The following is a 26,687-nucleotide window of genomic DNA, read 5'->3' as shown; positions in this document are numbered from 1 at the left end:
ACTGAGCCGCCCAGGCACCCCTACAGTTAGTTATGTTTAAAGGAAAAGTGTGTAGACAATATTATTACTGTGATTTTATGAGAAGTAGTTGTATATTTTAAGAAAATATTTAAATAAATAATTGCCAAGTAAATAAATATTAAACAGGGCCTCTCATCCCTCCAAAAGAATTAAAATCTCACTCAGCCTAAAAAAAATCCCACAATACATTTTTTTAAGCAAGGACTCTCTTAACTTTTTTTAAAGCTACAGTTTTTTAAAAAATTTTTATTTTAAGTTATCTCTGCCCAGTGTGTGGCTTGAACTCATAACCCAGAGATCAAGAATCTCATGCTCTACCAACAAAATTTAAAAATTTTTTAAAAGATTTATTTTTTTTGAGAGAGAAAAAGAGAAAGAAAGAAAGAATGTATGTGCATATGGGTATGCAAGTGAGGGAGGGGCGGGGGGAGGAGAGAGAGAGAGAGAGAAAGAATCCCAAGCAGACTCCCCACTCAGTGGGGAATCCAATGCAGGATTCAATCTCACGACCCTGAGATCATGACCTGATCTGAAATCAAGAGTTGGATGTTTAACCAACTAAAGCCACCACACCCCCGGTTCTCTAAATTTTATTATTTAAAAAACATTTTTAAAAAAGATTTTATTTATTTGAGAGAGAGAGAGAGAGAGAGAGAGGGAACATAAGCCTGGTGAGAGGCAGAAGGAAAGGGACAAGCAGATTCCTTGAGCAGGGAGCCCAACTTGGGGCTCAATCCCCAAACCCCATGATCATGACCTTAACCAACTGAGCCACCGAGGCACCCCATCAGTGCTCTAATTTTTTAAAAAACTTGATCATGGAAAGAAAAGGAACATAATTCATAGCTCCTTTATATCCATCCTGTACAAAAAGAATTTAATTTCGTTATAATTTCCACTGAAGCTTCTGAAGTCCCACATAACCAGAAATTCGTTTTGTAATCATATATTATATAGGTCAATAGAAATCCCTAAAACATAATATGAACATGAGGCCAACACTGTGATAGGGATCCATCTAATGGTAAGGAATAAACAAAAGATGAAAGGAACATATCCTTTTCAAAATATGGTGTTCTTCATCAAAACGCCTCATATATACAGTGTAACATGGAAAGAAAAAGACAGGCTTATAGATAGTCTAGCCCTCCTGCATGTAACTGTTATATACCTTGAGATTGGTCTTTTCTTCAGTGCTGGAATAGATAACAATATGTCCTTCCCAAGATATAGCCAAATTAGGAACAGTCAGGAGCACAGAACTCTCAGAAGGTGGCCGTAAAGTCCTCATGTATTGACCTTTCTGAATGGTATGTATAATCACAGTGCCATCCTACATACAGGAAAATATTAGAGTATGAAAAAGAGAAACAGAACAACAAAAAAGAAGGCCAAATAAATACAGGGAATGAACTCAGAAAATGATTATTCTACCAAGGACTCATGTTATCTTAGGAAAATTTCAATCTTGAAATTTGAAATAGTATTTTATTTCACGAGATGCTCTCTTTCTGTAACTAGTAAGACCAGTAAAATACCAAAGTAGAATCCAGTCTCTTTTTTAAGTTTCTTCTGTGTTATGCTACTTCTGCAAAGTCCTACACAAACAGTAAAGAATTCCTATACTTTTACCAGTCCCCCCAGAAGTAAATTTGTCATTCCAATTTTAACATATGTGCCTCCAAAGCAAGCATGAAAATAATTAAATATAAATATTCCTTCTCAATTTGTAGAAAAAAATTAGCATTTCTTTCTTTTTTTTTTTTTTGTTTTGAAGATTTATTTATCTTTAGAGAGAGAGTGAGGGACGGGGGGGAGAGGGAGAGGGAGAGAGAATCTCAAACAGACTCCCTACTAAGTATGGAGCCCAAGGTGGGGCTCAGTCCCATGACCCTGAGATCATGACCTGAGCCAAAATCAAGAGTCGGATGCTTAACTGACTGAGCCACCCAAGCACCCTGAAAAAAGTGAGCATTTCTTAAAGTTGAAATCTTACCCTTGATCCTGACACTGCCATATCTAGTTCAGTGCTGATGCCAACACTCAATACCTCATCGGTGTGTCCATACAGAATCTTAAAGGGTTTAGATGCTAAGCCCACAGGAACACCTCCCTAATGTCAAAAGAGAAGCAAAGGTTAATTTTCTAGTAGGCTATTTTCTACAAAAAGGTTTATACTATATTTAAATTCTCTAATCACAAAGGAATATTGCAACTAATTCTTACCACAGCATCTATTCATAACAAGACTCATTCTTGTGTTCCTCCTTGGATTCTCAAATTATTCTCCGTCTTTTGAAGCTCCAAAACTTAATCTGAATCATTTCCAAGTTGACTGCACTGGATCAATTCTAACAGGTATATTATTTGTCCTTTTCATCCACAGATTGGCTCTTCCTGTACTACAAATAAACTTCATATTCTTTTTCTGAATACTTTTCTTTCTTCGTTTTTGGTTGACAGAAAACGTCTTTTCTTTCTTTTTTTTTTTGGTTGACTTAAAATGTCAGGTATATAACAATGATTCAACAGTTCTATAAATTATGTTAATACTGACCATGGTAAGTGTAGTTATCGATAACCTGTCACCACACAACATTATTACAATATATTAGCTATGGTCCCTATGCTGTATCTCTGTGACATATTTAATAGAACTTAATTATTTTAAATATTTCATATTAATAATTTGATATTCAGCCACATCACATCTGTTGCTTGCTGTTTCTACTTTTGAGTTTACTTATTATATTTGTAATGATATTAGTTTTAATATTGGTTTGATTCTTCTGCAATCATCCTTTTCATCTTATTATTTTTTTTAAGATTTATTTATTTTTAGAGAGAGAGAGAGAGAGAGCACACACAGGAGTGACTGGGAGGGAGGGGCAGAAAGAGACGGAGAGAAGCAGAACCCCCACTGAGCGTGGATCTGGATGTAGGGCTCCGTTCCACAACCCAGAAACCATGACCTGAGCTGAAATCAAAAGTTAGTTCCTAAGCTGACTGAGCTACGCAGGTGAAAATCCTTTCCATCTTTTTTTTTTTTTTTTTAAAGATTTCATTTATTTATTTGAGAGAGAGAGAGAAAGTGAAAGAGCACAAGCAGGGGGAGCAGTAGAGGGAGAGGGTGAAGCAGACTCCCTGACAAGCAGGAAGCCTGATGCGGGACTCGATCCCAGGACTCTGGGATCATGACCTGAGCAGAAGGCAGATGCTTAACCACCTGAGCCACCCAGGCACCCTTCCATCTTTTTTTTTCTTAAATTTAATTTTTTAATTTGAGAGAGAGTGAGCAAGAGAGTATGAGCAGGGGCAGAGGGAGAGGGAGAAGCAGAATCCCCACCCAGCAGGGATCCTGACGTGGGGCTTGATACCAGGACCCTGTGATCATGACCTGAGCTGAAGGCAGATGTTAAACTGACTGAGCTACCTAGGTGCCCTCCTTTTCATCTTATTATGCCACTGTATAATTTCATCTTTGAGGTCCTTCCTGTTTTACTGAATTGATATTCTTATATTCTTCTAATAACACAATTTTATTGCAGAGATCTCTCTATATTTGAGTTGTTGTTTTCACCTGTGTTTAGCATGTTTTGTTTGTACATTAATTTCTATATATAGATATAGAATGTTTGAGTAGTTGCCATGGTATTTGTTTGATAATTATAAACAGAGTATATATCTATACTCTTACTCTATATTAAACTTATAGAAAAGTTAATTACCAATGGATTAAGGATTCAAATGTAAAAAAAAATAAAAATATTACAAGAAAAATTTTAGGTAATTATTTTAACAAATTTGGAGAAGACAGACTGTTAAGCAAAGCAGAAAACCTAAAAGCCATAAAGAAAAAGAATACTTTCTTGAAGCAACATTATGAAGAGTACAATACGGTTGATGAAAATAATAAATCTGTAATTTTTAGCAGTCCCACCAGAAAGGAAGATAACGTGTAACTACCTGTTGTGTTATTTGCCATATCATACATGTAGTATCTCTGGAACCAGAAATCAAATGTATTCCACAGTAATCTGTAGCTAAACAAGTCACAATATCTGTAAGAAAAAAGGAATTACAAAGGATGAAATGGTGTGGTTTTTCAGTTGTTTTAGCAGGAGAAGTGTAAGAAAGGCAACAGAAAAGGACTGGGAAAGGGTGACACAGGAAAGCAGCAGTTTTTTTTTTTTTTTAAGATTTTATTTATTTATATCACAAGTAGGCAGAGAGGCAGCCAGAGAGAGAGGAGGAAGCAGGCTCCCCGCTGAGCAGAGAGCCCGATGCGGGGCTCGATCCCAGGACTCTGGGATCATGACCTGAGCCGAAGGCAGAGGCTTTAACCCACTGGGTTAGGGTTGGGGCAGGTGCCCCAAGAAGCAGTATTTTTTTTAAAGATTTTATGTTTAGGGCACCTGGGTGTAGAAACCCTGACTCTAGATTTTGGCTCTAGTTGTGATCTCAGAGTTGTGATATCAGGCTCTGATTTGGGCTCTGTGCTAAGAGTGGAGCCTGCTTCGGATTCTCTCTCTCCCTTTCCCCATCTTCCTCCCCGACATCTCCTTTCTAAAATAAACAAATAAACAAATAAAATAAATAAACAAATAAAATCTAAAAAAAAAATGTTAAAGATTTTATTTTTAAGTAATCTCTGTACCCAATGTGGGGCTCAAACTTACAACCCTGAGATCAAAGTCATGTGCTCTACCAACTGAGCCAGCCAGGTACTTCAGGAAAGAAGCAGTGTTACTACTAGGTATTTACCCCAAAGATACAAATGTAGTGAAAAGAAGGGCCATCTGTACCCCAATGTTCATAGCAGCAATGGCTACAGTTGCCAAAATGTGGAAAGAACGAAGATTCCCTTTAACAGACGAATGGATAAAGAAGATATGGGCCATATATACAATGGAATATTATGCCTCCATCAGAAAGGATGAATACCCAACTTTTATATCAACATGGACGGGACTGGAGGAGATTATGCTGAGTGAAATAAGTCAAGCAGAGAAAGTCAATTATCATATGGTTTCACTTACTTGTGGAACATAAGGAATAACACGGAGGACATGGGGAGATGGAGAGGAGAAGTGAGTTAGGGGAAATCGGAGGGGGAGACAGATGAACCATGAGACTGTGGACTCTGAGAGACAAACTGAGGGTTTTGGAGGGGAGGGGAGTGGGTGGTTGGGTGAGCCCAGTGGTGGGTACTATGGAGGGCACGTATTGCATGGAGCACTGGGTGAGGTGTATAAACAATGAATTTTGGAACACTGAAAAGAAATTTTTAAAAAAATGGAAAAAAAAAAAAGAAGCAGTGTTAAACTCAAGTAGGAGAGCTTTGAGAGTGAAGAGTATACACGGGGCAGGGGAATGTCTGCTGGAGTCTGGGCAGTGGGTGAGGTGGCTTGGAATGGATTCCCAGGAAGTTTTGATATGCTTCTCTGCTCTCTTACTCTCTCATTCCCATTTACCTCTACTCCCATTAAGCACTGCAATCCTGTGGAATATGTACCCCTAACCAAATTAGTACATATTACATTGCAAATTCTCAATATGAAATAGATTTTTTTACTAAACAGTAAAAACCTGAGCTAAATGTCATTTCAGGAATCACCTGTATAGAATTAGTAGCAGACTCCATTTCCCTTGCCTAATAGGTATACTAGGGGAAAATCTACATGGTCTTTTGTTTTTAGAGACATCGAGCGTGGAGAGAGGGAGGGACCGAGGGGAAGAGAGAAAGAGAATCTTAAACAGGTTCCATGCCCAGCGTGGAGCCCAGTGCAGAGCCAGACACGGGTCAATCTCACATCCCTGAGATCGCAAACTGAGCCGAAATCAAGAGTCAGACACTTAACCTACTGAGCCACTGAGGCACTCCCACGATATTTTATTCTTTCACTGAAGGCTGAAACACTAAGAAGCACGAGGTTAAACTACATTCAGTAATTTACCTCCCTCATGCTCCCCCATGCTACCTCAGGGCAGGTGATGTATTATTCAACAATGACAGATTTTTTTTTTTTAACCACTTTGTCTTAAAATTCTTATTTGTATTAACTAATTTTTATTTATTTTTATTTTTAAAAGATTTATGTATTTTGAGAGAGAGGTAGGGGTAGAGGGGGAGGGAGAGAATCTCAAGCAGACTCGCTGCTGAGCTGCAGTGTCAATGTGGGGCTCCATCCTATTACCCTGGCATCATGACCTGAGCAGAAACCAAGAGTTGGGTGTTCAACCGAGTCACCCAGGCACCGGTTTTCAACTAATTTTTTAAAAAAGACTTAGCCTAACATTGTTCAGATACTATGAAGCTGTATTTAATTTGTATAGTATTTAGTATATCCCAAATACATACTCTTAAAGAAACCATAATATTCTTTTTTTTTTTTTTTAAAGATTTTATTTGTTTATTTGACAGAGATCACAAGTAGGCAGAGAGGCAGGCAGAGAGAGAGGAAGGGAAGCAGGCTCCCTGCTGAGCAGAGAGCCCGATGCGGGGCTTGATCCCAGGACCCTGGGATCATGACCTGAGCTGAAGGCAGAGGCTTTAACCCACTGAGCCACCCAGGCGCCCGAAACCATAATATACTTAACACTGCTCTATCAAAAAGTTTACTTAGCTTCGAAGGTAAATTTTAATGCTTTTTATTAGGAACATGTACTACTTCTGTAGTTAGAAGAAAATGAAACTTTTCTTTTTGGGGGGAAAAAGTTAATACTTACCCATGTGTCTGATATTGTGTGAAATAATTTTGCCTTTTGTAAGTGACATCACTTGAATGCTATTATCCCAGTGTCCAGCACTGAAAAGCAACTTCGCATCATGTGATACTATGAATAGCTTAGAAGTGATCTCCAGTCCTGGAGCAAAAGGACCATTCATAATACGCTGAGTTCTGTAAACACAATTAAGTATTAGACTTTTCCTTAAAATATTACTTAGGCTGATGCCAATTATTTTTTAAATCTCTCTGACAAAGAAAAAAAATTAATCTGTTCAACTGTTCAATTTGAAATGTCCATTAATGAATAATAATGACTTTCAGAAAATATATTAATAGTATTCATATTTTTATTACATAAGAAGATACATAACAAATAGCTCAAGGGTTAAGCTAACGAAGTTGAGACTGGTGAAGATGTGGAAAAGATTTAAGTCTTGCCTTTCAAAGCCAGTTTAGGAAGACTGTCAATTCTGTAAATGGTAGTATCAAAATATAAAGGACAAAGTAAGGATATGACAGGATGAGGAAAGTTGGAAATCAATTGAAACCAGGAATCTACTGCACAGGCAGATACCTGTACCTAACAATACTCATGAAGATCATTTCTCACTCAAACGAAGGTGAGGATATGAGTTTTATCTGCTTTCCTGTGAAATAAATACCTGTGAGGCCAGTCAACTAGATTTTGCAGAGACACTATGAAGTTATACACAACCAATGAATCACTGAATACTACATCAAAAACGAATGATGTACTATATGTTGGCTAACAGAACATAAAAAAAAGAAGTTATTACACTTCAGTGTGTACACAGAGAATGAGGGCCAATTCTGACAGGTCAGCTCTAGAACTTTATTATTCAGTATTAATTTGCTGAAGGTATGCTTTGTGCCAAGCACAACAGTACTAAGTCCTACATGGGATAAGAAGGAAAAAAGACATTGCTCCTAATAAACACACAGCTAATACAACTCGGAGTAAGGGAAACACTACTTGAATTTAAAATGCAACCTTTGGATATTTAAAAAATTAACTAAGGTAATAAATAAATAAATAGATTTAAAAATCTAAAAGAAATAATAAAGAAAAATTTAAAAAATTAAAAATTAAGGTAAATAATAAATTCTTATATAAAATACACAAGGCTTATTTATTTATTTATTTAAAGATTTTATTTATTTATTTGACAGAGAGAGAGATCACAAGTAGGCAGAGAGGCAGGCAGAGAGAGAGGAGGAAGCAGGCTCCCCGCTGAGCAGAGAGTCCGATGCGGGGCTCGATCCCAGGACCCTGAGATCATGACCTGAGCCGAAGGCAGCGGCTTAATCCACTGAGCCACCCAGGCGCCCCACAAGGCTTATTTATAAGTGCGCAATAAAAATACAATCAGGCCTATAAACTACTAATAATTTCTGTTTTTTTTTTTAAGATTTTATTTATTTGTCAGAGAGAGAGAGAGAGAGAGCAAGCACACTACAAGCATGGAGAGTGGCAGGCAGAGCAAGGAGCCTGATTCAAGACTCAATTCTACGATTCTGGGTTCATGACCTGAGCTGAAGGCAGACGCTTAACTGACTGAGTCACCCAGGTATCCTAATTTCTGTTTCTATAATGGTTTTATAAAAATGATTTTATCCTGAAGCCAGTATTCAAGTCAGAAAGAGGGAAAAAGGGAAGAAAATCTACATGTCTACTGTATTACTTTCAAAATGACACCAATCAGGGGCGCCTGGGTGGCTCAGTGGTTAAAGCCTCTGCCTTCGGCTCAGGTCATGATCCCGGGGTCCTGGGATCAAGCCCCGCATAGGGCTCTCTGCTCAAGAGGGAGCCTGCTTCCCCCTCTCTCTCTCTGCCTGCCTCTCTGCCTACTTGTGATCTGCCTGTCAAATTAAAAAAAAAGTTAAAAAAAAATGATACCAATCAATTTAGTGGTTTTTCCTGGCAATAAGGTACCAGGTGCACCTGTTTTGCTTTAAATATCCATTTACTTACTTTGGATTTGTTACAGTTTGATCTTTGATGAATGTAAAGTAATTGGAAATGTTTCTGTCATAAGGCAGCCATCCATGGGTTCCCACAATGTAATTCATGTTTACTGTTACCTGGCAAAGAACATATGAAGACAAAAATGAAATAAAAGATTAAAGAAAGCAGCACAAAATAACGAAATGCTCATATGATGTTAGCATTCACCATTTGAGGAATAATGTGGGATTGTGTATTTAAAGCACAAAATGCATTAATCCTTTTTCTGTTTAAGATTTTATTTTTAGGTAATCTCTACACCCAAAGTGGGGCTCAAACTCACAACCCTGAAATCACATACTCCACTGACTGAGCCAGCCAGGTGCTCTGCATAAAGCCTTAATAATAATTAATAAAGTCTTAAAATGGAAAAATCTCTTTGTTTATTCTTATCTTTTAGTTTATATCTCATGGCAAGAAAAGTTGTCCAATTATCTTTCTTTTTTTTAAGATTTATTTGAGAGAAAGCTTTGCGCAGTGGCAGTATCGTAGCCAATGAGGTTTATCCGAGGCACGATTATTGCTAATTGAAGATTTATTTGAGAGACACAGAGGAAGAGAGAAAGAGCATGAGCAGAGGGAGGGGCAAAGGGAGAGGGACAGACTCCCCGCTGAGTGGGGAGCCCAACGTGGGGATCAATCCCAGGACCCTAAGGTCATGACCTGAGCCTAAGTCAGATGCTTAACCGACTGAGCCACACAAGGGCCTCTATCTTTCTTTAGTGAGATAATTTTCCTCCTTATTTCTCAAAGCTTACTAGCATCTATTAGTTGGCAGTTGGAAGAAATTAAAAGAAATTAAGAAGCTCTCTCTTAGTGACAGTTATAGTGAATATTCTTTTTTTTTTTTTAAAGATTTATTTGTTTGAAAGAGAGAGAGAACAGATGAGCACAGGGAGAAGGGGCAGAGTGAGAGGGAGAATCCCAAGCAGACTCCCCTCTGAGTACCGAGTACTCAGAGTACTTTATCTCACAACCCTGAGATCATCACCTGACCCAAAATCAAGTGGCAGAGGCTTAAGTGACTGAGCCACCCAGGTGTTCCTTATAGTGAATAATGAAAAGCTTCCCCCCACCCCCAGATTATAAAGAAGATATGACTTAAATAAATAGATATTAAAGGTGAAAATCACAAGAATTCTATCACTGAAAGGCACTTTTTTTTGGAGTATGTCTTTCTAGACTTTTTTCCTAAGCAGACACACAATATACATATTTAGAAAAATAGGTCTAATTCCAGAATCTCTACTGTTCCCTGTGCTATACTCTTTTCTTATAATTTCACATGACAAAACGTGAATAAGACAGACCTAGGTTTGGTCCATGTACCTAGGTCCCAGATCCCTTGCTTGCTAGCTCTGCAACTATCAGCAAATTACTTCTGAGTTTTAATTTCTCATCTGTACAAGGGAAATAATAATAGTGCCTATCCCCCAGGATTGTCAGTGGATTAAATTATAAAATCCATGTTAAGCACTCACTAACATGTCCTGAGTGTATATACCTTAATCAATTTTGTATTATTTCTCATTTTCATTCTTTTACTGCCTTATAATATATTGTAACAGATGGTGTTATATCGTTATTTTTCTTGTACAAAATTTTCTGGTATTTTCAGATATTTATTATTCCAAATAAACTTTAGAATTACAGTTAACTACTTGAATAATGCTATGAAACTGAAGTCAACTTCAAGGAAAAAGTCTGCAAAGACCACAAATACACAGCAGTTAAATAGCAGCCTCTTAAATAATGAATGGGTCAATCAGGAAATAAAAGAAAATATATAGAAAGAAATGAAAATGAAAACACAACAGTCTAGCTTTGGGATGCAGCGAAAGTGGTCCTAAGAGGGAAGTATACAGCAACAGAGGCCTACCTCAAAAAGCAAGGAAAATCTCAAACAATCTAACCTTATACCTAAAGGAGCTAGAAAAGAGAACAACAAATGACGCTCAAAGTAATAAATGATAGACTAAAAAAACAAAAACAAAAACAACAGATCAGGGAAGCCTGGGTGGCTCAGTGGGTTAAGCCGCTGCCTTTGGCTCAGGTCATGATCCCAGGGTACTGGGATCGAGCCCCACATCAGGCTCCTTGCTCAGTGGGGATTCTGCTTCTCTCTCTGCCTCTGCCTGCCACTCTGCCTGCTTGTGCTCTCTCTCTGACAAATAAATAAATAGAATCTTAAAAAAAAAAAAAATCAATGAAACCAGGAGCTAGTCATTTGAAAAAAATAATACAACTGATAAACCTGTAGAGAGACTCAATCGAAAAGAAAAGAGGTGTGCCTGGGTAGCTCAGTCTGTTAAATCTCCAATTCTTGGTTTTAGCTCAGGTCATGATCTCAGGGTTGTGAGATCAAGCCCCACATCAGGCTGCCCACTCAGTGGGGAGTCTGCTGGAGATGCTCTCCCTTTCCCTCTATCCCTCCCCTGCTCGCTTGCTCTTAAATAAGTCTTTAAAAAAAAAAAGAGAGAGAGAAAGTACCCAAATAAAATCACAAATGAGAGGGGGAAAAATAACCACCAACACACAGAAATACAATTACAAGAGAATATAATGAAAAACTATATGCCAACAAATTACACAACCTGAAAGAAACAGATAAAGTCCTAAAAACCATAAATTGCCAAAGCTGAAACAGGAAGAAAGAGAAAATTTGAATAGACTGATAACCAGCACTAATTTAAAGGGATAAACACACCCCAATATTTATAGCATTACTACAATAGCCAAATTATGGAAATAGCCCAAGTGTCCATCAACTGATGAATGGATAAAGATGTGGTCTGCCTGTCTATCTATCTATACATAATGGAATATTACTCAGCCATAAAAAGGAATAAAATCTTGCTGTTTGCAATGACATGGATGGAACTAGAGAGTATTATGCTAAGTAAAATAAGTCAGTCAAAAACAAATACCATATGATTTCACTCACATGCAGAATTTAAGAAAGGAAACAAATGAGCGAATGGGAAAAAGACACAGAGAGAGAGGCAAACCAAGAAACACACTGTTACCAGAAGGGAGGGGGAGAGGAGATGGGTTAAACAGGTAAGGGGGTGGGGGGTGGCTGTTAAGGAGGGCACCTGTTGTGATGAGCAGCAGGTGATGTATGGGAGTGTTGAATCATTATATTGTATATCTGAACCTAATATTACACTGTATGTTAACTAACTGGAATTTAAATGAGAAGTTAAAAAAAAACCAAACTATTTCTGGTTCTAAAAGCTGACCAAAACCAAATAATAAACTGAGACATATTTATTGAAATTAAAAAAAAAAAAAAAAGAATTACAGTTAAGTAATTGAAATAAAAGCTGTGTATCTAAAAGACATGTTTTTGTTTTGTTTTTTTTTGTTTTTTAAAAAGATTTTTATTTATTTATTTGACAGACAGATCACAAGTAGGCAGAGAGACAGACAGAGAGAGAGGAGGAAGCAGGCTCCCTGCTAAGCAGAGAGCCAGATGCGAGGCTCGATCCCAGGACCCTGAGATCATGACCTGAGCCGAAGGCAGAGGCTTTAACCCACTGAGCCATCCAGGTGCCCCTAAAAGACATGTTTTTAAAAAAAAATTATTTGTTTATTTTAGAGAGAGCATGAGCAGGAGGGGCAGAGGGAGAGGGAGAGAGAAACTCAAGCAACCTCCATGCGGAGTGTGGAGCCCTATGCTAGGCTCCATCTTAGGACCCTGAGATCACGACCTGAGACGAAACCAAGAGCTGAATGCTTAACTGACTGTGCCTCTCAGGTGTCCTCAGAAAATCATTTTCATATTTGATCAAAATAATTTCATAAAAATCTTCTTTATAATTTTTAAGAAGTCTTTAAAAATTTTTCTCAATTTTTTTTTTTTTTTTGGTAATTTGTAATGTATTTTGATGTAGCAGTGTGAAAAAAATATAAGTCAACTTACCAATAACTCAGGACTGCCTTGAGACATAAAAGAACGAGACTGATTTTTGGGGACAATGGCCTTTATTAGTGGGACGCCATCACTAATTCCCTATAAAATAAAGACAGAGGCTTAGTGGCTAGTTCTGCTTATCTTTATTAGGTTTAAGTTATTGAACACTTCTATTTCTTTAAACAAGAATGAACTCTGTGATATAGCATTTTACTCTATCAAAACATATAATTTAATTAAAATGTAGAAAGATACATTATGCTGTACGCTTGAAACTAATATAACGTTGTGTCAAATATACTTTTTTTTTTCATTTTTTTTTTCAAATATACTTTTTAAAAAAAGCCTAAAAAATGTAGGAAAGGAACTATGTACCATGTTTGGGTGGCATACTTCAAACTTCTAAAACCCATAATTTTCTTGTATTCTACTACTCTGCTGTGAAAGAGAAATGCAGATTTCAAGGAGCATCAACCATTTAACACAGCCAATGATTTCAAATCTTTCCTTTTCCCTTGCCATGCTGACATGAATATAAAGTAGGAAATATAGGCCATATAAGAGCATATTGCCCAATTAAGTCAAATACAACTGGCTATATTTTTATAGAAGTTCTTTTTGGGTTTAACTTTCAAAACATAGATCTATCCCATTAAGTGAGGCAATCCTGAATGCTGTAACAATAGGACCAGAAAATGAAGTCCTTAGAAAATATCTGCCATTATCTTATTACAACATGAAAGAGAACAGTGATTTGAACTAAGTTTTTTGATGTAACAACAGTTCATAAATTATACTTCACATTTATTAGATAAATTATAACCTAACATTATTGGGTATATGCTATGTGTCAAGTATTATTCTAAGATGCTTATATGAATTAAATAATTTTAAACCACACAAAATTAGTCCCTATCTCTTCTCTTCACTCTGTGAGTCAAGAAAACAACTTACATTTATGTAAGCATAAATGAACATGGTGTTTGAAGAAATCCATTTATTAGGATTTCTTCACCATTTTAGCAACTAGGAAGAAAGAACTACAGACAGGCCTTCTGTTTTCCTATGAATGAGTGGGGAAATAGCTTCCCCTACAATGATGAAAAGGGATTAACAAATTATTAGTACACAGGATATTTATTGTGTACTCCAGATACTGGTCCTGGGGATAACTACCCTGTCACATGTTGGGTTCAAAGGGTTCGAATGTCATCGAATCTGCAGATGGAACTTGGAATGCATTATTCTATAAAAACAATGTCACAAATTATTAGATATGATGAAATCATTTTATCACCATTGCATAATATAGTATAATGTGTCCATCAGATTATGTGTTCAATAATGGGTTATCTATGTGCAGTAAAGAGTTAACATAGCAGGCTTGAAACAGTCTCCTTAGAACGGTCTGCCTTTAAGGTTGGCCCTTGGCCAGCATCTGGGAACTTGGTGGGCAGAGTTCCCTACACTGATATAAAACTTGTCCTCAATGATAAAAACAGCTCATTATTTATAGATTAATTGTATAAACAACATGGTTTATGCTGAGGACCCTATTTTCTCCTGGGAGTCTGGAATTTTGGCATGTGCTAGGCATATGAGACCAGCCCCCAATAAAAACCCTGAGTGTTGAGTCTCTAATGAGCTTCCCTGGTAGAAAAACATGTGTTTTCACATTTCATTACTGGGAGAATTAAGCATGTCCTATGTGACTGTCCTAGGAGAGGATTCTTGGATACTTGCTCCTGATTTCCCCTATACTCCACCCCATGTGCCTTCGTCCTTTGCTGATGTTGTTTTGTATCCTTTCATTGTAATAAATTTTAGTTGTGAGTACAACTATATGTTGAATACTCTCAAGTCCTTCTAGCAAACCATCGAACCTGAAGATGGTCTTAGGGACCCAGAACACATCTAGGAATTAGTCATCTTTTCTTTTTTCTTTCTTTTTAAAAGTTAAGCCCTATGCCTAACATGGGTCTTGAACTCAAGATCCCAAGATCAAGAGTCACATGCTTTACTGACTGAGCGAGACAGAGGCCCCAAAATCGTCATCATTTCTAAGTGCTGTTTCTATGTATGCCAAGTTCCAGGCAACTGACTTAGATACTTTGGGAAAACAACTGATTCTGGAGAGTTTATATTGTTAAACACTAAATAACTATATCTCACTAAACATGGATCTAGGAAAGGAGTGGAAGAATTAATTATGTAGTGCTTTCAGAAACATGGGAAAACATTCAAAGTACTATAGAGTTTACTACAACATGATTCATTTGAATAAAACCCAGTATAAAGCTAACTATAATAAAAACTTATAAAATTTTACACCAAATTATCTAAAAATTCTATAATGATTTCCCATGACTGTGAACCTCAGAAACACATTATAATGATGTTCTAAGGCATGACTTGACAAACGCCCTATGGTACGAGTCCAGCCTACCACCTGTTTTATAGGCTTTCGTAAGCAAAGAATGGTTTTTGCATTTTTAAATGGTTCCATTTTAAGTGGTTACATATGTACCTATATAACTTTCTTGATTTTACCTTTTGACTAGAGTCTAAAATATTTATTATCTGGCACTTTAAGAACATTTTCCAATGTCTATTTGTATTGTGTGAGAGCTATTGCTTTTTTCACACATTTCCAAACTATTCTTAATAACTTTTTATCATCACTTTTTCTTCTTGCCAAGAATATTATGTCTTAACCAAATTCATAGGTATAAATGCATTTCACATTCACACTGTGAACGAAAGTAATTCAGCATGTATATAAACGTTTCAATTTGAAGTACTCTTTCAATTAAGCAATAACTATCTTGTTTTACTTGATTATTCCTTCTGATATTAGCAATTAACAATCTGACTTATTGGGACATATTTTATAAATGAGCAGACACTACCACCTCTATGTATCATTTCAGCTGTCATGAAAAGCAATTTAAATCAAATTTATTCTTCCTTGTCTAGAAAATGTGAAGTAGAAGAAAGCAAGCCAAGAAAAATAGGTCTCACTACCACTCAGCAGCAAACAAAAACTTTCAGCAAGATTGTTTTAAAAACCAAGAACATATTATTGCAATATTATTTACTATTTTGGATTAAATATTATGACCCCCCCTCCTTTAGAGAATAAAAGGAGCAATGACTGGTGTATAGAATTCACAGAGAACATGCTTTGATATTACCAAGCTGGATATTACCTCTATAAAAAATGACTTGAGTTCGGAGAGATGCTGAAATACGCTCAGGGTTGAAGTGTCTGTTTTCGGCTGCTTCTGCACTGCTTCTTCTGCTGACAATCTAGGAGGATGTGGTTCCTTCAAAATAATTTTAAGAAAAAAAATAACTCCATAACTATATTAAGACATCTCTCACTATATTCCTTCAGACATACTGGACTCTAGCTACAATGGATTACATACCATGAACTGCTGACAAATTCTAGGCCGTTGTTCAGACTATTCCTTTAGCAGAGTTCTTACCCTGCTCATTTCTAGAGAAACCCTACTTCTACTTTAAAGTTTTTCTTACTGTTGTCTGTCTTGAATTTCTAAGCCAGAATTAACAATTCTTTTATTTTTACTAGCACACTCCTTTGTTTAGTATTTTATTTAGTAATTAGTTCTGTGTTGGATTATGTAGTTGTTTACGGTCTATCTTTTCCAACTAGGTAATGGGTATCTTTTTAAAGATTTTTTAAGTAATCTATACACCCAATATGGGACAACCCTGAGATCAAGAGGTGTACACTCCACTCACTGAGCTAGTCAGGTACCCTTAGGCAAAGGTATTTTAAAATCAGAAAACAAATCTTACTCATTTTTGGATTTTTGATACCTAGAATAGTATATTAAGTATGATAGATGCTTAATAAATATTTGGTAAAATTAAATGAATCATTCAAAAGTCAAAATTCATATGGGTAAATCCTTACCTCCTGAAATAAAAATCAAAATGTCAATACTATCAAAATCAAAATATAAATACTGCTGCATTTGTTTTCAAATAAATTAAAATATTCTTCCTTAACTTTAATGTCAGCAGCACAGAACAGTGTTACCTTTATTAAATAAGAAGTAAACGGCAAATCAAATTAATAAGCAAAAATCATAATTAAAATGCAGAACAGAATTCCATCTAAATATCACAAAATATTAGATGGCAGAAAATAATACGACACCTGAGAGTACTTCAATATTTAGTTCTCAATCCATATGAATATTATTCACTTTATTTTAAATCAAAGGCTGACTGGGAGTTAAGATGATGGAGGAGTAGAGGGATCTAAGTTTGTCTCATCCCTCAAATACAGCTAGATAGTTATCAAATCATTCTGAACACCCAAGAAATCAACTGGAGATCTGAGAAAAGAAATGCTGTAAGTTAAAAGCAGAAAAGCAACCACCGTTTGGAAGGGAGGAGGTACAGAGACTTGCATCCAGTGTGAGAGAGCTGAGGATATAGCAATGGGGAGGGGGCCTGCTTAAGGAGGCTACCACAAAGTATTACAAGCAGCCGAGTGCAAAATCAGAACTTTTGGAAGACTGCTACTACAGTGAGGGACAGGCCTGGCTTAAAGGGGCTCAGACGGTGAAGTGGGGCAGAATCCCAGGTGTGACAGCATGATCTGAGGATCCCTGGGGTCACAAGAAGAACGGGTGGCAAGTTCTCAGGTAAAGGAGTGCAGAAGCCAGCTGACAACAGTGAGCCTAAGTGCCAGCTTTCTGCTCTGTGCTGCCATAAACTGATGCGCTGTGGGATCAAGTGACTGCTTTCCTGAGAAAGGTTTCCCAAATGGCAGAAGTGTGGCAAGACCATCTCTGGGAGGAACAGGGCGGGTCCAAACTAAGGGAGTCCCTAAACTTTGGAATTTTGAAATTCAGTCAGGTGCTGGGGATAAAAAAAGCTTGGACATGGGGAGGGTGAACACAGAGTTCTGACAGAAATGTGGGAGACAAGGGTGAATGAGTGCTTTTCTGTGACGGCTCACTGAAGAGTTGGGGGGTGTAGATTTTCAGCTTGGGGGGGGGCTAGAAAACAGAGTCCTGCCATATTCATCCTGCCTGTCAGTGCCAAAGTCCTCAGGGAGCAAAAGAGAGCCACTTAGTGGAGCCTGGAGCCACTTACACCAAGCCCTGCCTCCCTGTGCTCTGCAGGCACATCTCCACTACAGCAATTCCACCTGAGAAGGAGCACAATGGGGCCCCTCCCCCAGAAGACCAGCACAAACAACTCCCTTGTACCAAGTCTACTGATCATAAAGCGCTGAAAAACTTTAGCTCTAGGGGAAAACAGTAGCTAGTATTCTTCGTATTTTTATTCTTTAGTCTTTCATTATTTTTTGTTATTTTCTTACTTTTTTCCAATTCATTTTTACTTTCATAAACATTACATAGATATTTTATTTTTTGTTTCTTTTCATTGTGTGTGTGTATAATTTTCTTATTTTGGGATCTAGTTTCTTTTCTTTTTAACATTTATTTGAGAGAGAGAGTACAAGAGAGATCATGAGTAAGGGGGAAGGGCAGAAGGAGAAGCAGACTCCCTAGTGAGCAAGAGCCTGATGTGGGACTCGATCCCAGGGCCCTGGGATCATGATCTGAGCTGAAGACAGATGCTTAACCAACTGAACCACCCACATGCCTGGGATCTAGTTTCTTTTAACAAGCAAACTAAAACACATTCAGGATTTAGTTTTTTTCTGTTGTTATTGTTGTTTTTCTTTTTCTTTTCTTTTCTGGACAAAATGACAAGACAGAGAAGTTCACCCCAAAAGAAAGAAGGGGAGGTAGTATTCACAGTCAGGAATTTAATCAATACAGATATAAGTAAAATGTCTAAACTAGAACTTAAAATGATGATTATAAAGATACTAGCTGGGCATAAAAAAAGCAGAGAAGACCCTAGAGAATCCTTTATTGTAGAGATAAAAACTAAAATCTAGTCAGGTTAAAATTAAAAATGCTATAACTGAGATACAGACCCAAGTGGAGGCCATAAAAACAAGCATGAACAAAGCAGAAGAGTGAATCGGTGATACAGAAGATAGAATTATAGAAAGTAATGAAGATGAAAAGGAGAGGGGAATAAAACTATTAGAGCATGAAGGAAGACTTACGGAACTTGGCAATTCCAAAAAGGGAAATAATATCCATATAATAGGAGTCCCAGAAGAAGAACGGGGGAAAAGGGGAAAGAAGGTTTATTTGAACAAATCATGGCAGAGAACTTTCCGAACGTGGGGAAGGAAACATACACTCAAGTCCAAGAGGCACAGAGAACTCCCCACAAAAGCAACAAAAATAGGTCAACACCATGACATATTAATAGTGAAACTTACAAGTTACAAAGATAAAGAGAAAATCCTGAAAGCAGCTTGGGACAAGAGGTCCTTAACCTACAACAGTAGACATGTAAGGCTGGCAGCTGACCTGTCCATAGAGACCTGGTAGGTCAGAAAGGACTGGCACGATGTATTCAACGAGCTAAATGGGAAAAATATGCAGCCAAGAATACTTTATCCAGTAAGGCTGTAATTCAGAATAGAAGGAGAGATAAAGAGCTTCCAAGACAAATAAAAACTAAAGGAATTTGTGAACACTAAAGCAACCCTGATGAAAGGGGGCCCATATGAGCAATAGAGACCAAAAGTAACAATGACCAGAAAAGAACGTAGACCATCTACAGGAATAGTGATTTTACAAGTAATACAGTGACACTGAATTCATATCTTTCAATAATTACTCTGAATGTAAATGGATTAAATGCTCTAATTAAAAGACAGAGGGTATAAGAATGGATAGAAAAATAAGACCCATTGATATGCTGCTTAAAAGAGGTGAATTTCAGACCCAAAGACACCTCCAGATTGAAAGTGAGGGGATCTCCACCATTTATTATGCTAAGGGACATCAAAAGAAAGCTGGAGTTATCATCCTTATATCAGACAAACTATGTTTCAAATTAAAGACTGCAATAAGAGATGGAAAAGGACACTATATCATAATAAAGGGGTCTATTCAACCAGAAGATCTAACATTTGTAAATACTTATGCCCCTAACTTGGAAGAAGCCAAATATATAAATCAATTAATAAAAACCTTAAAGAAAATCATTGATAACAATACAATAACAGTAGGGGACTTTAACACCCCACTCACAGCAATGAACAGATCATCTAAGCTGAAGATTAACAAGGAAAACAAGGGCTTTAAATGACACACTGGACCAGATGGACTTCACAGATATATTCAGAGCATTTCATCCTAAAGCAGCAGAATACACACTTTTTTTAGAGTGCACATGGAACATTCTCCAGAATAGATCATATACTGAGTCACAAATCAGGACTTGACCAATACAAAAAAAGACTGAGATCATACCATGCTATTTTCAGACCACAATGCTATTAAGCTTGAAATCACAAGAAAAAAATTTGAAAGGGCCACAAATACATGGAGGTTAAAGAACATCATACTAAAGAATGAATGGGTCCATCAGGAAATTAAAGAAGAATTTAAAAAAATACAGGGAAGCAAATGAAAATGAAAACATGACAGTTCACAACCTTTGGGATACAGCAAAGGTGTTCCAGAATGAAGTATATACCAATACAGGCCTTCCTCAAGAAGCAAGAAAAGTCTCAAATACATAGCCTAACCTTACCCCAAAAAGAAGCTTACCCCAAAGAGAAGGAACAGCAAGTAAAGCCTAAACCCACCAGGAGAAGAGAATAAATAAAGATCAGAACAGAAATCAATGAAATAGAAACAAAAGAACAGTAGAACAGATCAACAAAACTAGGAGCTCGTTCTTTGAAAGAAGAAGATTGATAAATCCCTGGACAGACATGGACAAATTCCTAGAAATATATGAACTATCAAAACTGAAAAAGGAGTAAATAGAAAACCTGAACAGACCCACAACCTGCAAAGAAATTGAATCAGTAATCAAAAATCTCCCAATAAACAAAAGTCCAGGGCCGGATGGTTTGCTCAGGGGAATTCTACCAAACATTTGAAGAATTAATAATTATTCTTCTGAAACTTCCAAAAAATAGAAATGGAAGAAAAATTTCCAAACTCATTCTCTGAGGCCAGCATTACCTTGATCCCAAAACCAAAGACCCCACCAAAAAGGAGAACCAAAGGCCAATATCCTGATGAACATGGATGCAAAAATTCTCAACAAGAGACTAGCTAACAGGATCCAGTAGTACATTAAAAGAATAATTCACCATGACCAAGTGGAATTTATTCCTGGGCTACACCGGTGGTTCAACATCTGAAAATCAATCAACATAATATACTGCATTAATAAAAGAAAGGATAAGAACACACGATCCTCTCAATAGATGCAGAAAAAACATTTGACAAAATACACAATCTTTTCTTGATTAAAAACCCTCCATAATGTAGGAATAGGGGGAACATATCTCAACATCATAAAGACCATCTATGAAAGACCCACAGTGAATATCATTCTCAATGGGAAAAACTGAGAGCTTTTCTTTTATGGCCAGGAACACAAAAGGAATGTCCACTTTCATCACTGTTGTTCAACATAGTACTGGAAGTCCTAGCCTTGGCAATCGGAAAATAAAAAGAAATTAAAGGCATCCAAATCAGTAAGGAAGAAGTCAAACTTTCACTATTTGCAGATGACATTATACTCTATGTGGAAAACCTGAAAGACTCCACCAAAAAGTTGCTAGAACTGGTAGAGGAATTCAGAAAATCACAGGATATAAAAATCAACACACAGAAGTCTGTGGTATTTCTATAGACTAACAGTGAAGCAGTAGAAAGAGAAATCAAGGAAATCAATCCTGTTCACAACTGCACCAAAAACTGTAAGATACCAAGGAATACACCTAACCAAAGAGGTAAAAGATTTGTACTCTGAAAACTATAGAACACTTATGAGAGAAATTTAGGAAAGACAAAAATAAAATGGAAAAATGTTCCATGCCCATGGATTGGAAGAACAAATATTGTAAAAATGTCTATGCCACCTAGAGCAACCTATACACTCAATGTATCTATCAAAATACCATCAACTTTTTTCACAGAGGTGAACAAGTGATTCTAAAATTTGTATGGAACCAGAAAAGACCCCAAATAGCCAAAGGAACGTTGAAAAAGAAAACCAAAGCTGGTGACATCACAATTCTGGACTTCAAGCTCTATTACAAAGCCAAAATCGTCCAAACAATATGGTACTGGCACAAAAACAGATACATAGATCAGTGGAACAGAAGAGAGAACCCAGAAATGGACCCTCAACTCTATAGTCAACTAATCTTTGACAAAGCAGGAAAGAATATCCAATGGAAAAAAGACAGTCTGTTCAACAAATGGTGTTGGGAAAATTGTACAGCCACATGCAGAAGAATAAAACTGGGCCACTTTCTTACACCACACACAGAAATAAATTCAAAATGGAAGAAAGAATGAAATGTAAGACAGGAATCCATGAGAATCGTAGAGAAGAAAACAGGCAGCAACCTCTGTGACCTCGGCCACAGCAATGTCTTACAGGTCTCCAAAGGGGAGGGAACAAAGGCAAAAATGAAAATTGGGACTTCATCAAGATAAAAAGCTTTGCATAGCAAAGGAAACAAAACCAAAAGACAACCAACAGAGTGGGAGAAGATATTTGCAAATGTCTTATCAGATAAAGGGCTAGTATCAAAAATCTATAAAGAACTTGCCAAATTCAACACAAAAAAGAACAACTAATCTAATCAAGAAATGGGCAGGAGACATAAACAGATATTTCTCCGAAGAAGACATATAAATGGCCAACAGACGCATCATTTGGCATCTGGGAAATACAAATCAAAACCACAATGAGATACCACCTCACATCGGTCAGAATGGCTAAAATTAATTAATTAAGTCAGGAAACAACAGGTGTTGGTGAGGATATGGAGAAAGGGAATCCTCTGACACTGTTGGTGGGAATGCAAGCTGGTGCAGTCACTCTGGAAAACAATATGGAGGCTCCTCAAAAAGTTGAAAATGAAGCTACCCTATAACTCAGCAATTGCACTACTAGGTATTTACCCCAAAGATACAAATGTAGTGATCTGAAGGGGCACCTGCACCCCAATGTTTACAGCAGCAATGTCCACAATAGCCAGACTATGGAAAGACCCCAGATGTCCATCAACTGATGAATGGATAAAAAAGATGTGGTGTATATACAGAGAATAGAATACTACTCAGCCATCAAAAAAGAAATCTTGCCATTTGTAATAACATGGATGGAACTAGAGGGTATTATGCTAAGCAAAATACGTGAATCAGAGAAAGACAATTATCATATAATCTCACTCATATATGGAATTTAAGAAACAAGGCAGATGACCATAGGGGAAGGGAAGGAAAAATAAAACATGACAAAAACAGACAGGGAAGTAAACCGTAAGAGACTCTTAACTACTGGGAACAAACTGAGGATTGATGGAGGGGGGGTGAGTGGGGGGATGAGGTAACTGGGTGATGGGCGTTAAGGAGGGCACTTGATGTAATGAGCACTGTGTGTTACATGCAACTCATGAGTCACTAAATTCTACCCCTAAATACTAGTTAACTAAATTGAATTTAAATAAAAAATTGAGAAAAAAAATCAAAGGCTGACTTTTTTATGGTGATAAAAACTAATTAGCACTACTCTTATGAAAAAAAGAAAAGTTTAAAGCTGGTGCAAAAATATTATAGAATCTATTTCAAAGCTCAATGAAGTGTTCTGTTTTCTTCTGTTACTTTTGCATTCTATCAGCAGACAGGTATAAAGCATTGATTTTAAATTTGACTACTCTGTGAAAAAAGCGAACGTTGGAGGCTTTAAACAAACTCTGCTAAGGAACAGTAGCAATTACAAATCTTAGTCTGATAACTGAATTAACAAAAGTTCAACATATTTATAAGCCACAATTTAGATACATTCTTGCTGTAACACTTGTGGAGATTCAATTTATAACTATTTACTACGCAAATACTATATGCAAGAAACATAAAGTGATTAGGAACAGTTGCCGCGTGTAACATACTTACAATAAAGTGAGGCAACTAAGGCAGGAAATGTCATTATTAGGATATAAATAACAGCCCACAGAACATGGAAAGTGATCTGAATTCAATAAAGGAGTTTACAGCTCTTAATTCAGAGGAGACATGGCATGGTAGAAACACTTTTAGGCTGGATGGTCATGAATCCAAATCCTGTTGCAGTAACATTTTAGTTGTTTAAACAAAATTAAGTGATTGGCTTTCTGAGTAAAAAATAAAACTCCTCTGTGATTTAAGAGTTATTGACTATATATGTGGATTTTGACTACAATATTTTGTTACTTCAAAATAGGAACCATCATTTAAATCTATTTACTTTTTTTTAAAAAAGATTTTTTATTTATTATTTATTCGACAGATAGAGATCACAAGTAGGCAGAGAGGCGGGGGGGGGGGGAAGGGGGAGCAGGCTCCCCGCCGAGCAGAGAGCTCAACGTGGGACTCCATCCCAGGACCCTGGGATCATGACCTGAGCTGAAGGCAAAGGCTTTAAGCCACTGAGCCACCCAGGCACCACAATCTATTTACTTTTTAAGTGACAGTGTAATTTTTCTTAAATTCTAGATAATTCTGAGAGATACAGTTTAAAATAATTAAAATACTTGAAAATGCTGGTAGTACTCCTTAGCAATTAAGTTTTAGACTTCCTATGTAATCAATAACTTTTTTTAATAATCAATAACTTTAATAATACCTTTAACAGTTGACAAGGTGTTTGCCCAAAATTATTAATCATCCCTTCTAAGGCTTTTCTTTCTTTCTCATCTGTTAAGGCATCCAGATCCACAGCTCCTAAAACAAGGAGAAGTAGTCAACTCACTACAGAGTGGAAACAAATCAGGAAGCCACACATGTTGATTAATATATGAGACAGAATACTGTATTTTCAACAAAATATCATTCTGTTCTTCAATTTGAAAGAATACTGTGAGAAAGGCAATTTTTTATTTTTTTATACGATTTTAATAATTTATTTTATAGAGCAAGAGAGCACAAGTAAGAGAGCTCGAGTAGGGACGGGGTGGAGCAGGGGAGAGGAGCAGAAAGAGGGAGAGGGACAAGCAGACTACGCTAAGCATGGAGCCCAACTCAGGCCTTAATCCCACAAGCCTGAGATCATGACCTGAGCTGAAATGAAAAGTTGGACACTTCATCGACTGAGCCATCCCGGCACCCCAAGAGGCAATTTTTTAAAAAACAGTGACTCCAAACATTAAATATGTATAAAAATAAATTCCATCCATTATTTAGAACAAAAATATCTTAAGCAAAAGTTAACTCATAGTGCATAAAAATTTTTCTTGAAAATGTACAAACTATCTCACAGTACAGTTAATTGTTTTCTTCATGATAATCAAGCTGAACCAAGTATAATAATCACACAAAATACTACTATAAGTTACTGCTTATCTAACAAATAGTGGCATAGGTGATAATACCCAACTGTACTTGATACGGTTAGTAAGAGGCCAAACTAGGGAAGTCGGATTTCAAAGCCTATGCTCATAACTACCATGCATACTACCTCTCTACAAAGCTATTACCAGATGAATATGGCAACACAAAAACATGCTTGTCTATTTACCAAAAGGCGTGTGGACTCTGTTCAAGTTCACATAAATTCACACTATTCACAATCTTTACTACTGAAGCATTAGAGAAAACTACTTCTTAAGGCTTTCAAACCCTTCAGAAAGAGTTCTTGATTCCAAGCTAAACATTAGAATGATGTCACTTTTTTTTTTTTAACATTTGAAGAGTTTGTTATTTATAATACTAAAGATCTTCTTTCAAAATCTGCTAACAATCAACACTGAGTATTCATTTTAGGACCTGACTGAATAGGACATTTACAGCAAGTAATTTAAAACTTTTATGCCACCAATAACTGACATTTATAATTAGATTTGCATATATACTTATTTTTTAATCCCCTTTCACTCTTCTCTGCACCTATCTCCCCTCTGGCAACCATTTAGTTTGTTCTCTGTATTTCAAGAGTCTGTCTTTATGTCTTTTACTTTGTTCGTTTTGTGTTTTTTTAGAACTTATTTACATCATTTTTAAATTCTAACAGGTTTTTTTTTTTTAAGTTTTACTTAAGTTCCAGTTAACATAAAGTGTAATATCAGTTTTAGGTGTACAACACAGTAATTCATCAATTCCATACATCATCTGTTGCTCATCAGGACAAGGGCACTCCTTAACCCCATCACCTATCTAACTCCTCCTTCCATCTTCTTCCCCTCTGGTAACCATCAGGCTGTTCTCTATAGTTAAGACTCTCTTTCTGGGTTTGTATTTTTTTTTCCCCCTTTACTCATTTGTTTTGTTTCTTAAATTCCACATATGAGTGAAATCCTATGGTATCTGTCTTTCTCTGACTTAAGTTTCTTAGCATTACACCCTCTAGATCCATCTATGTTGTTACAAATGACAAGATCACATTTTTTTTATGGCAGAGTAATGTTCCATTGTATATATTTGTGTGTGTGTGTATACACATCTCATATCTTAATCTATTCATCTATCAATGGACACTGGTTGCTTCCATATCTTGGCTACTGTAAATAATGGTGCCATAAACATAAGGGTACAGAGCTTTTCAAATTAGTGTTTTCAAATTCCTTGGGCAAATATCCAGTAGTGGAATTACCGATCATAGCATACTTCTATTTTTAATTTTTTGAAGAACCTCCATACTGATTTTCACAGTGGCTGCACAAATGCACAAATGCAAAGGTTCTTTTTTCTCCATATCCTTGCTAACACTTGTTATTTCTTGTGTTTATTATTGTAGCCATTCTGACAGGCATAAGATAATTTCTCACTGTTTTGTTTTTTTTTTAAACTGTGGTTTTGATTTGCATTTCCCTGATGATGAATGATGCTGAGCATCTTTTCATGTG

General features: G+C 36.7%; 1 protein-coding gene and 1 pseudogene across 2 annotated transcripts in view; one reads left to right on the top strand and one right to left on the bottom strand.

The window, feature by feature from the left end:
- The window catches only part of NBEAL1 (neurobeachin like 1), a 181,512-nt gene that overhangs the window by 4,794 nt on the left and 150,031 nt on the right, over positions 1–26,687 (bottom strand). For both annotated transcript variants that reach the window (XM_046018684.1, XM_046018685.1), the window contains 8 exons: positions 24,473–24,570; positions 15,904–16,020; positions 12,704–12,793; positions 8,746–8,855; positions 6,751–6,923; positions 3,988–4,082; positions 2,018–2,134; positions 1,193–1,354 (listed from right to left, as the gene is read on the bottom strand). In XM_046018684.1, coding sequence (XP_045874640.1) covers positions 1,193–1,354; positions 2,018–2,134; positions 3,988–4,082; positions 6,751–6,923; positions 8,746–8,855; positions 12,704–12,793; positions 15,904–16,020; positions 24,473–24,570 — 962 coding nt within the window. The remainder of the gene's footprint in view (positions 1–1,192; positions 1,355–2,017; positions 2,135–3,987; positions 4,083–6,750; positions 6,924–8,745; positions 8,856–12,703; positions 12,794–15,903; positions 16,021–24,472; positions 24,571–26,687) is intronic.
- Positions 9,245–9,328, top strand: LOC123951204 (annotated as a pseudogene).

This window comes from Meles meles, chromosome 9 (assembly GCF_922984935.1).
Source record: "Meles meles chromosome 9, mMelMel3.1 paternal haplotype, whole genome shotgun sequence".
Taxonomy (NCBI): Eukaryota; Metazoa; Chordata; class Mammalia; order Carnivora; family Mustelidae; genus Meles; species Meles meles.
This window is presented reverse-complemented; position numbering and strand designations above follow the sequence as displayed.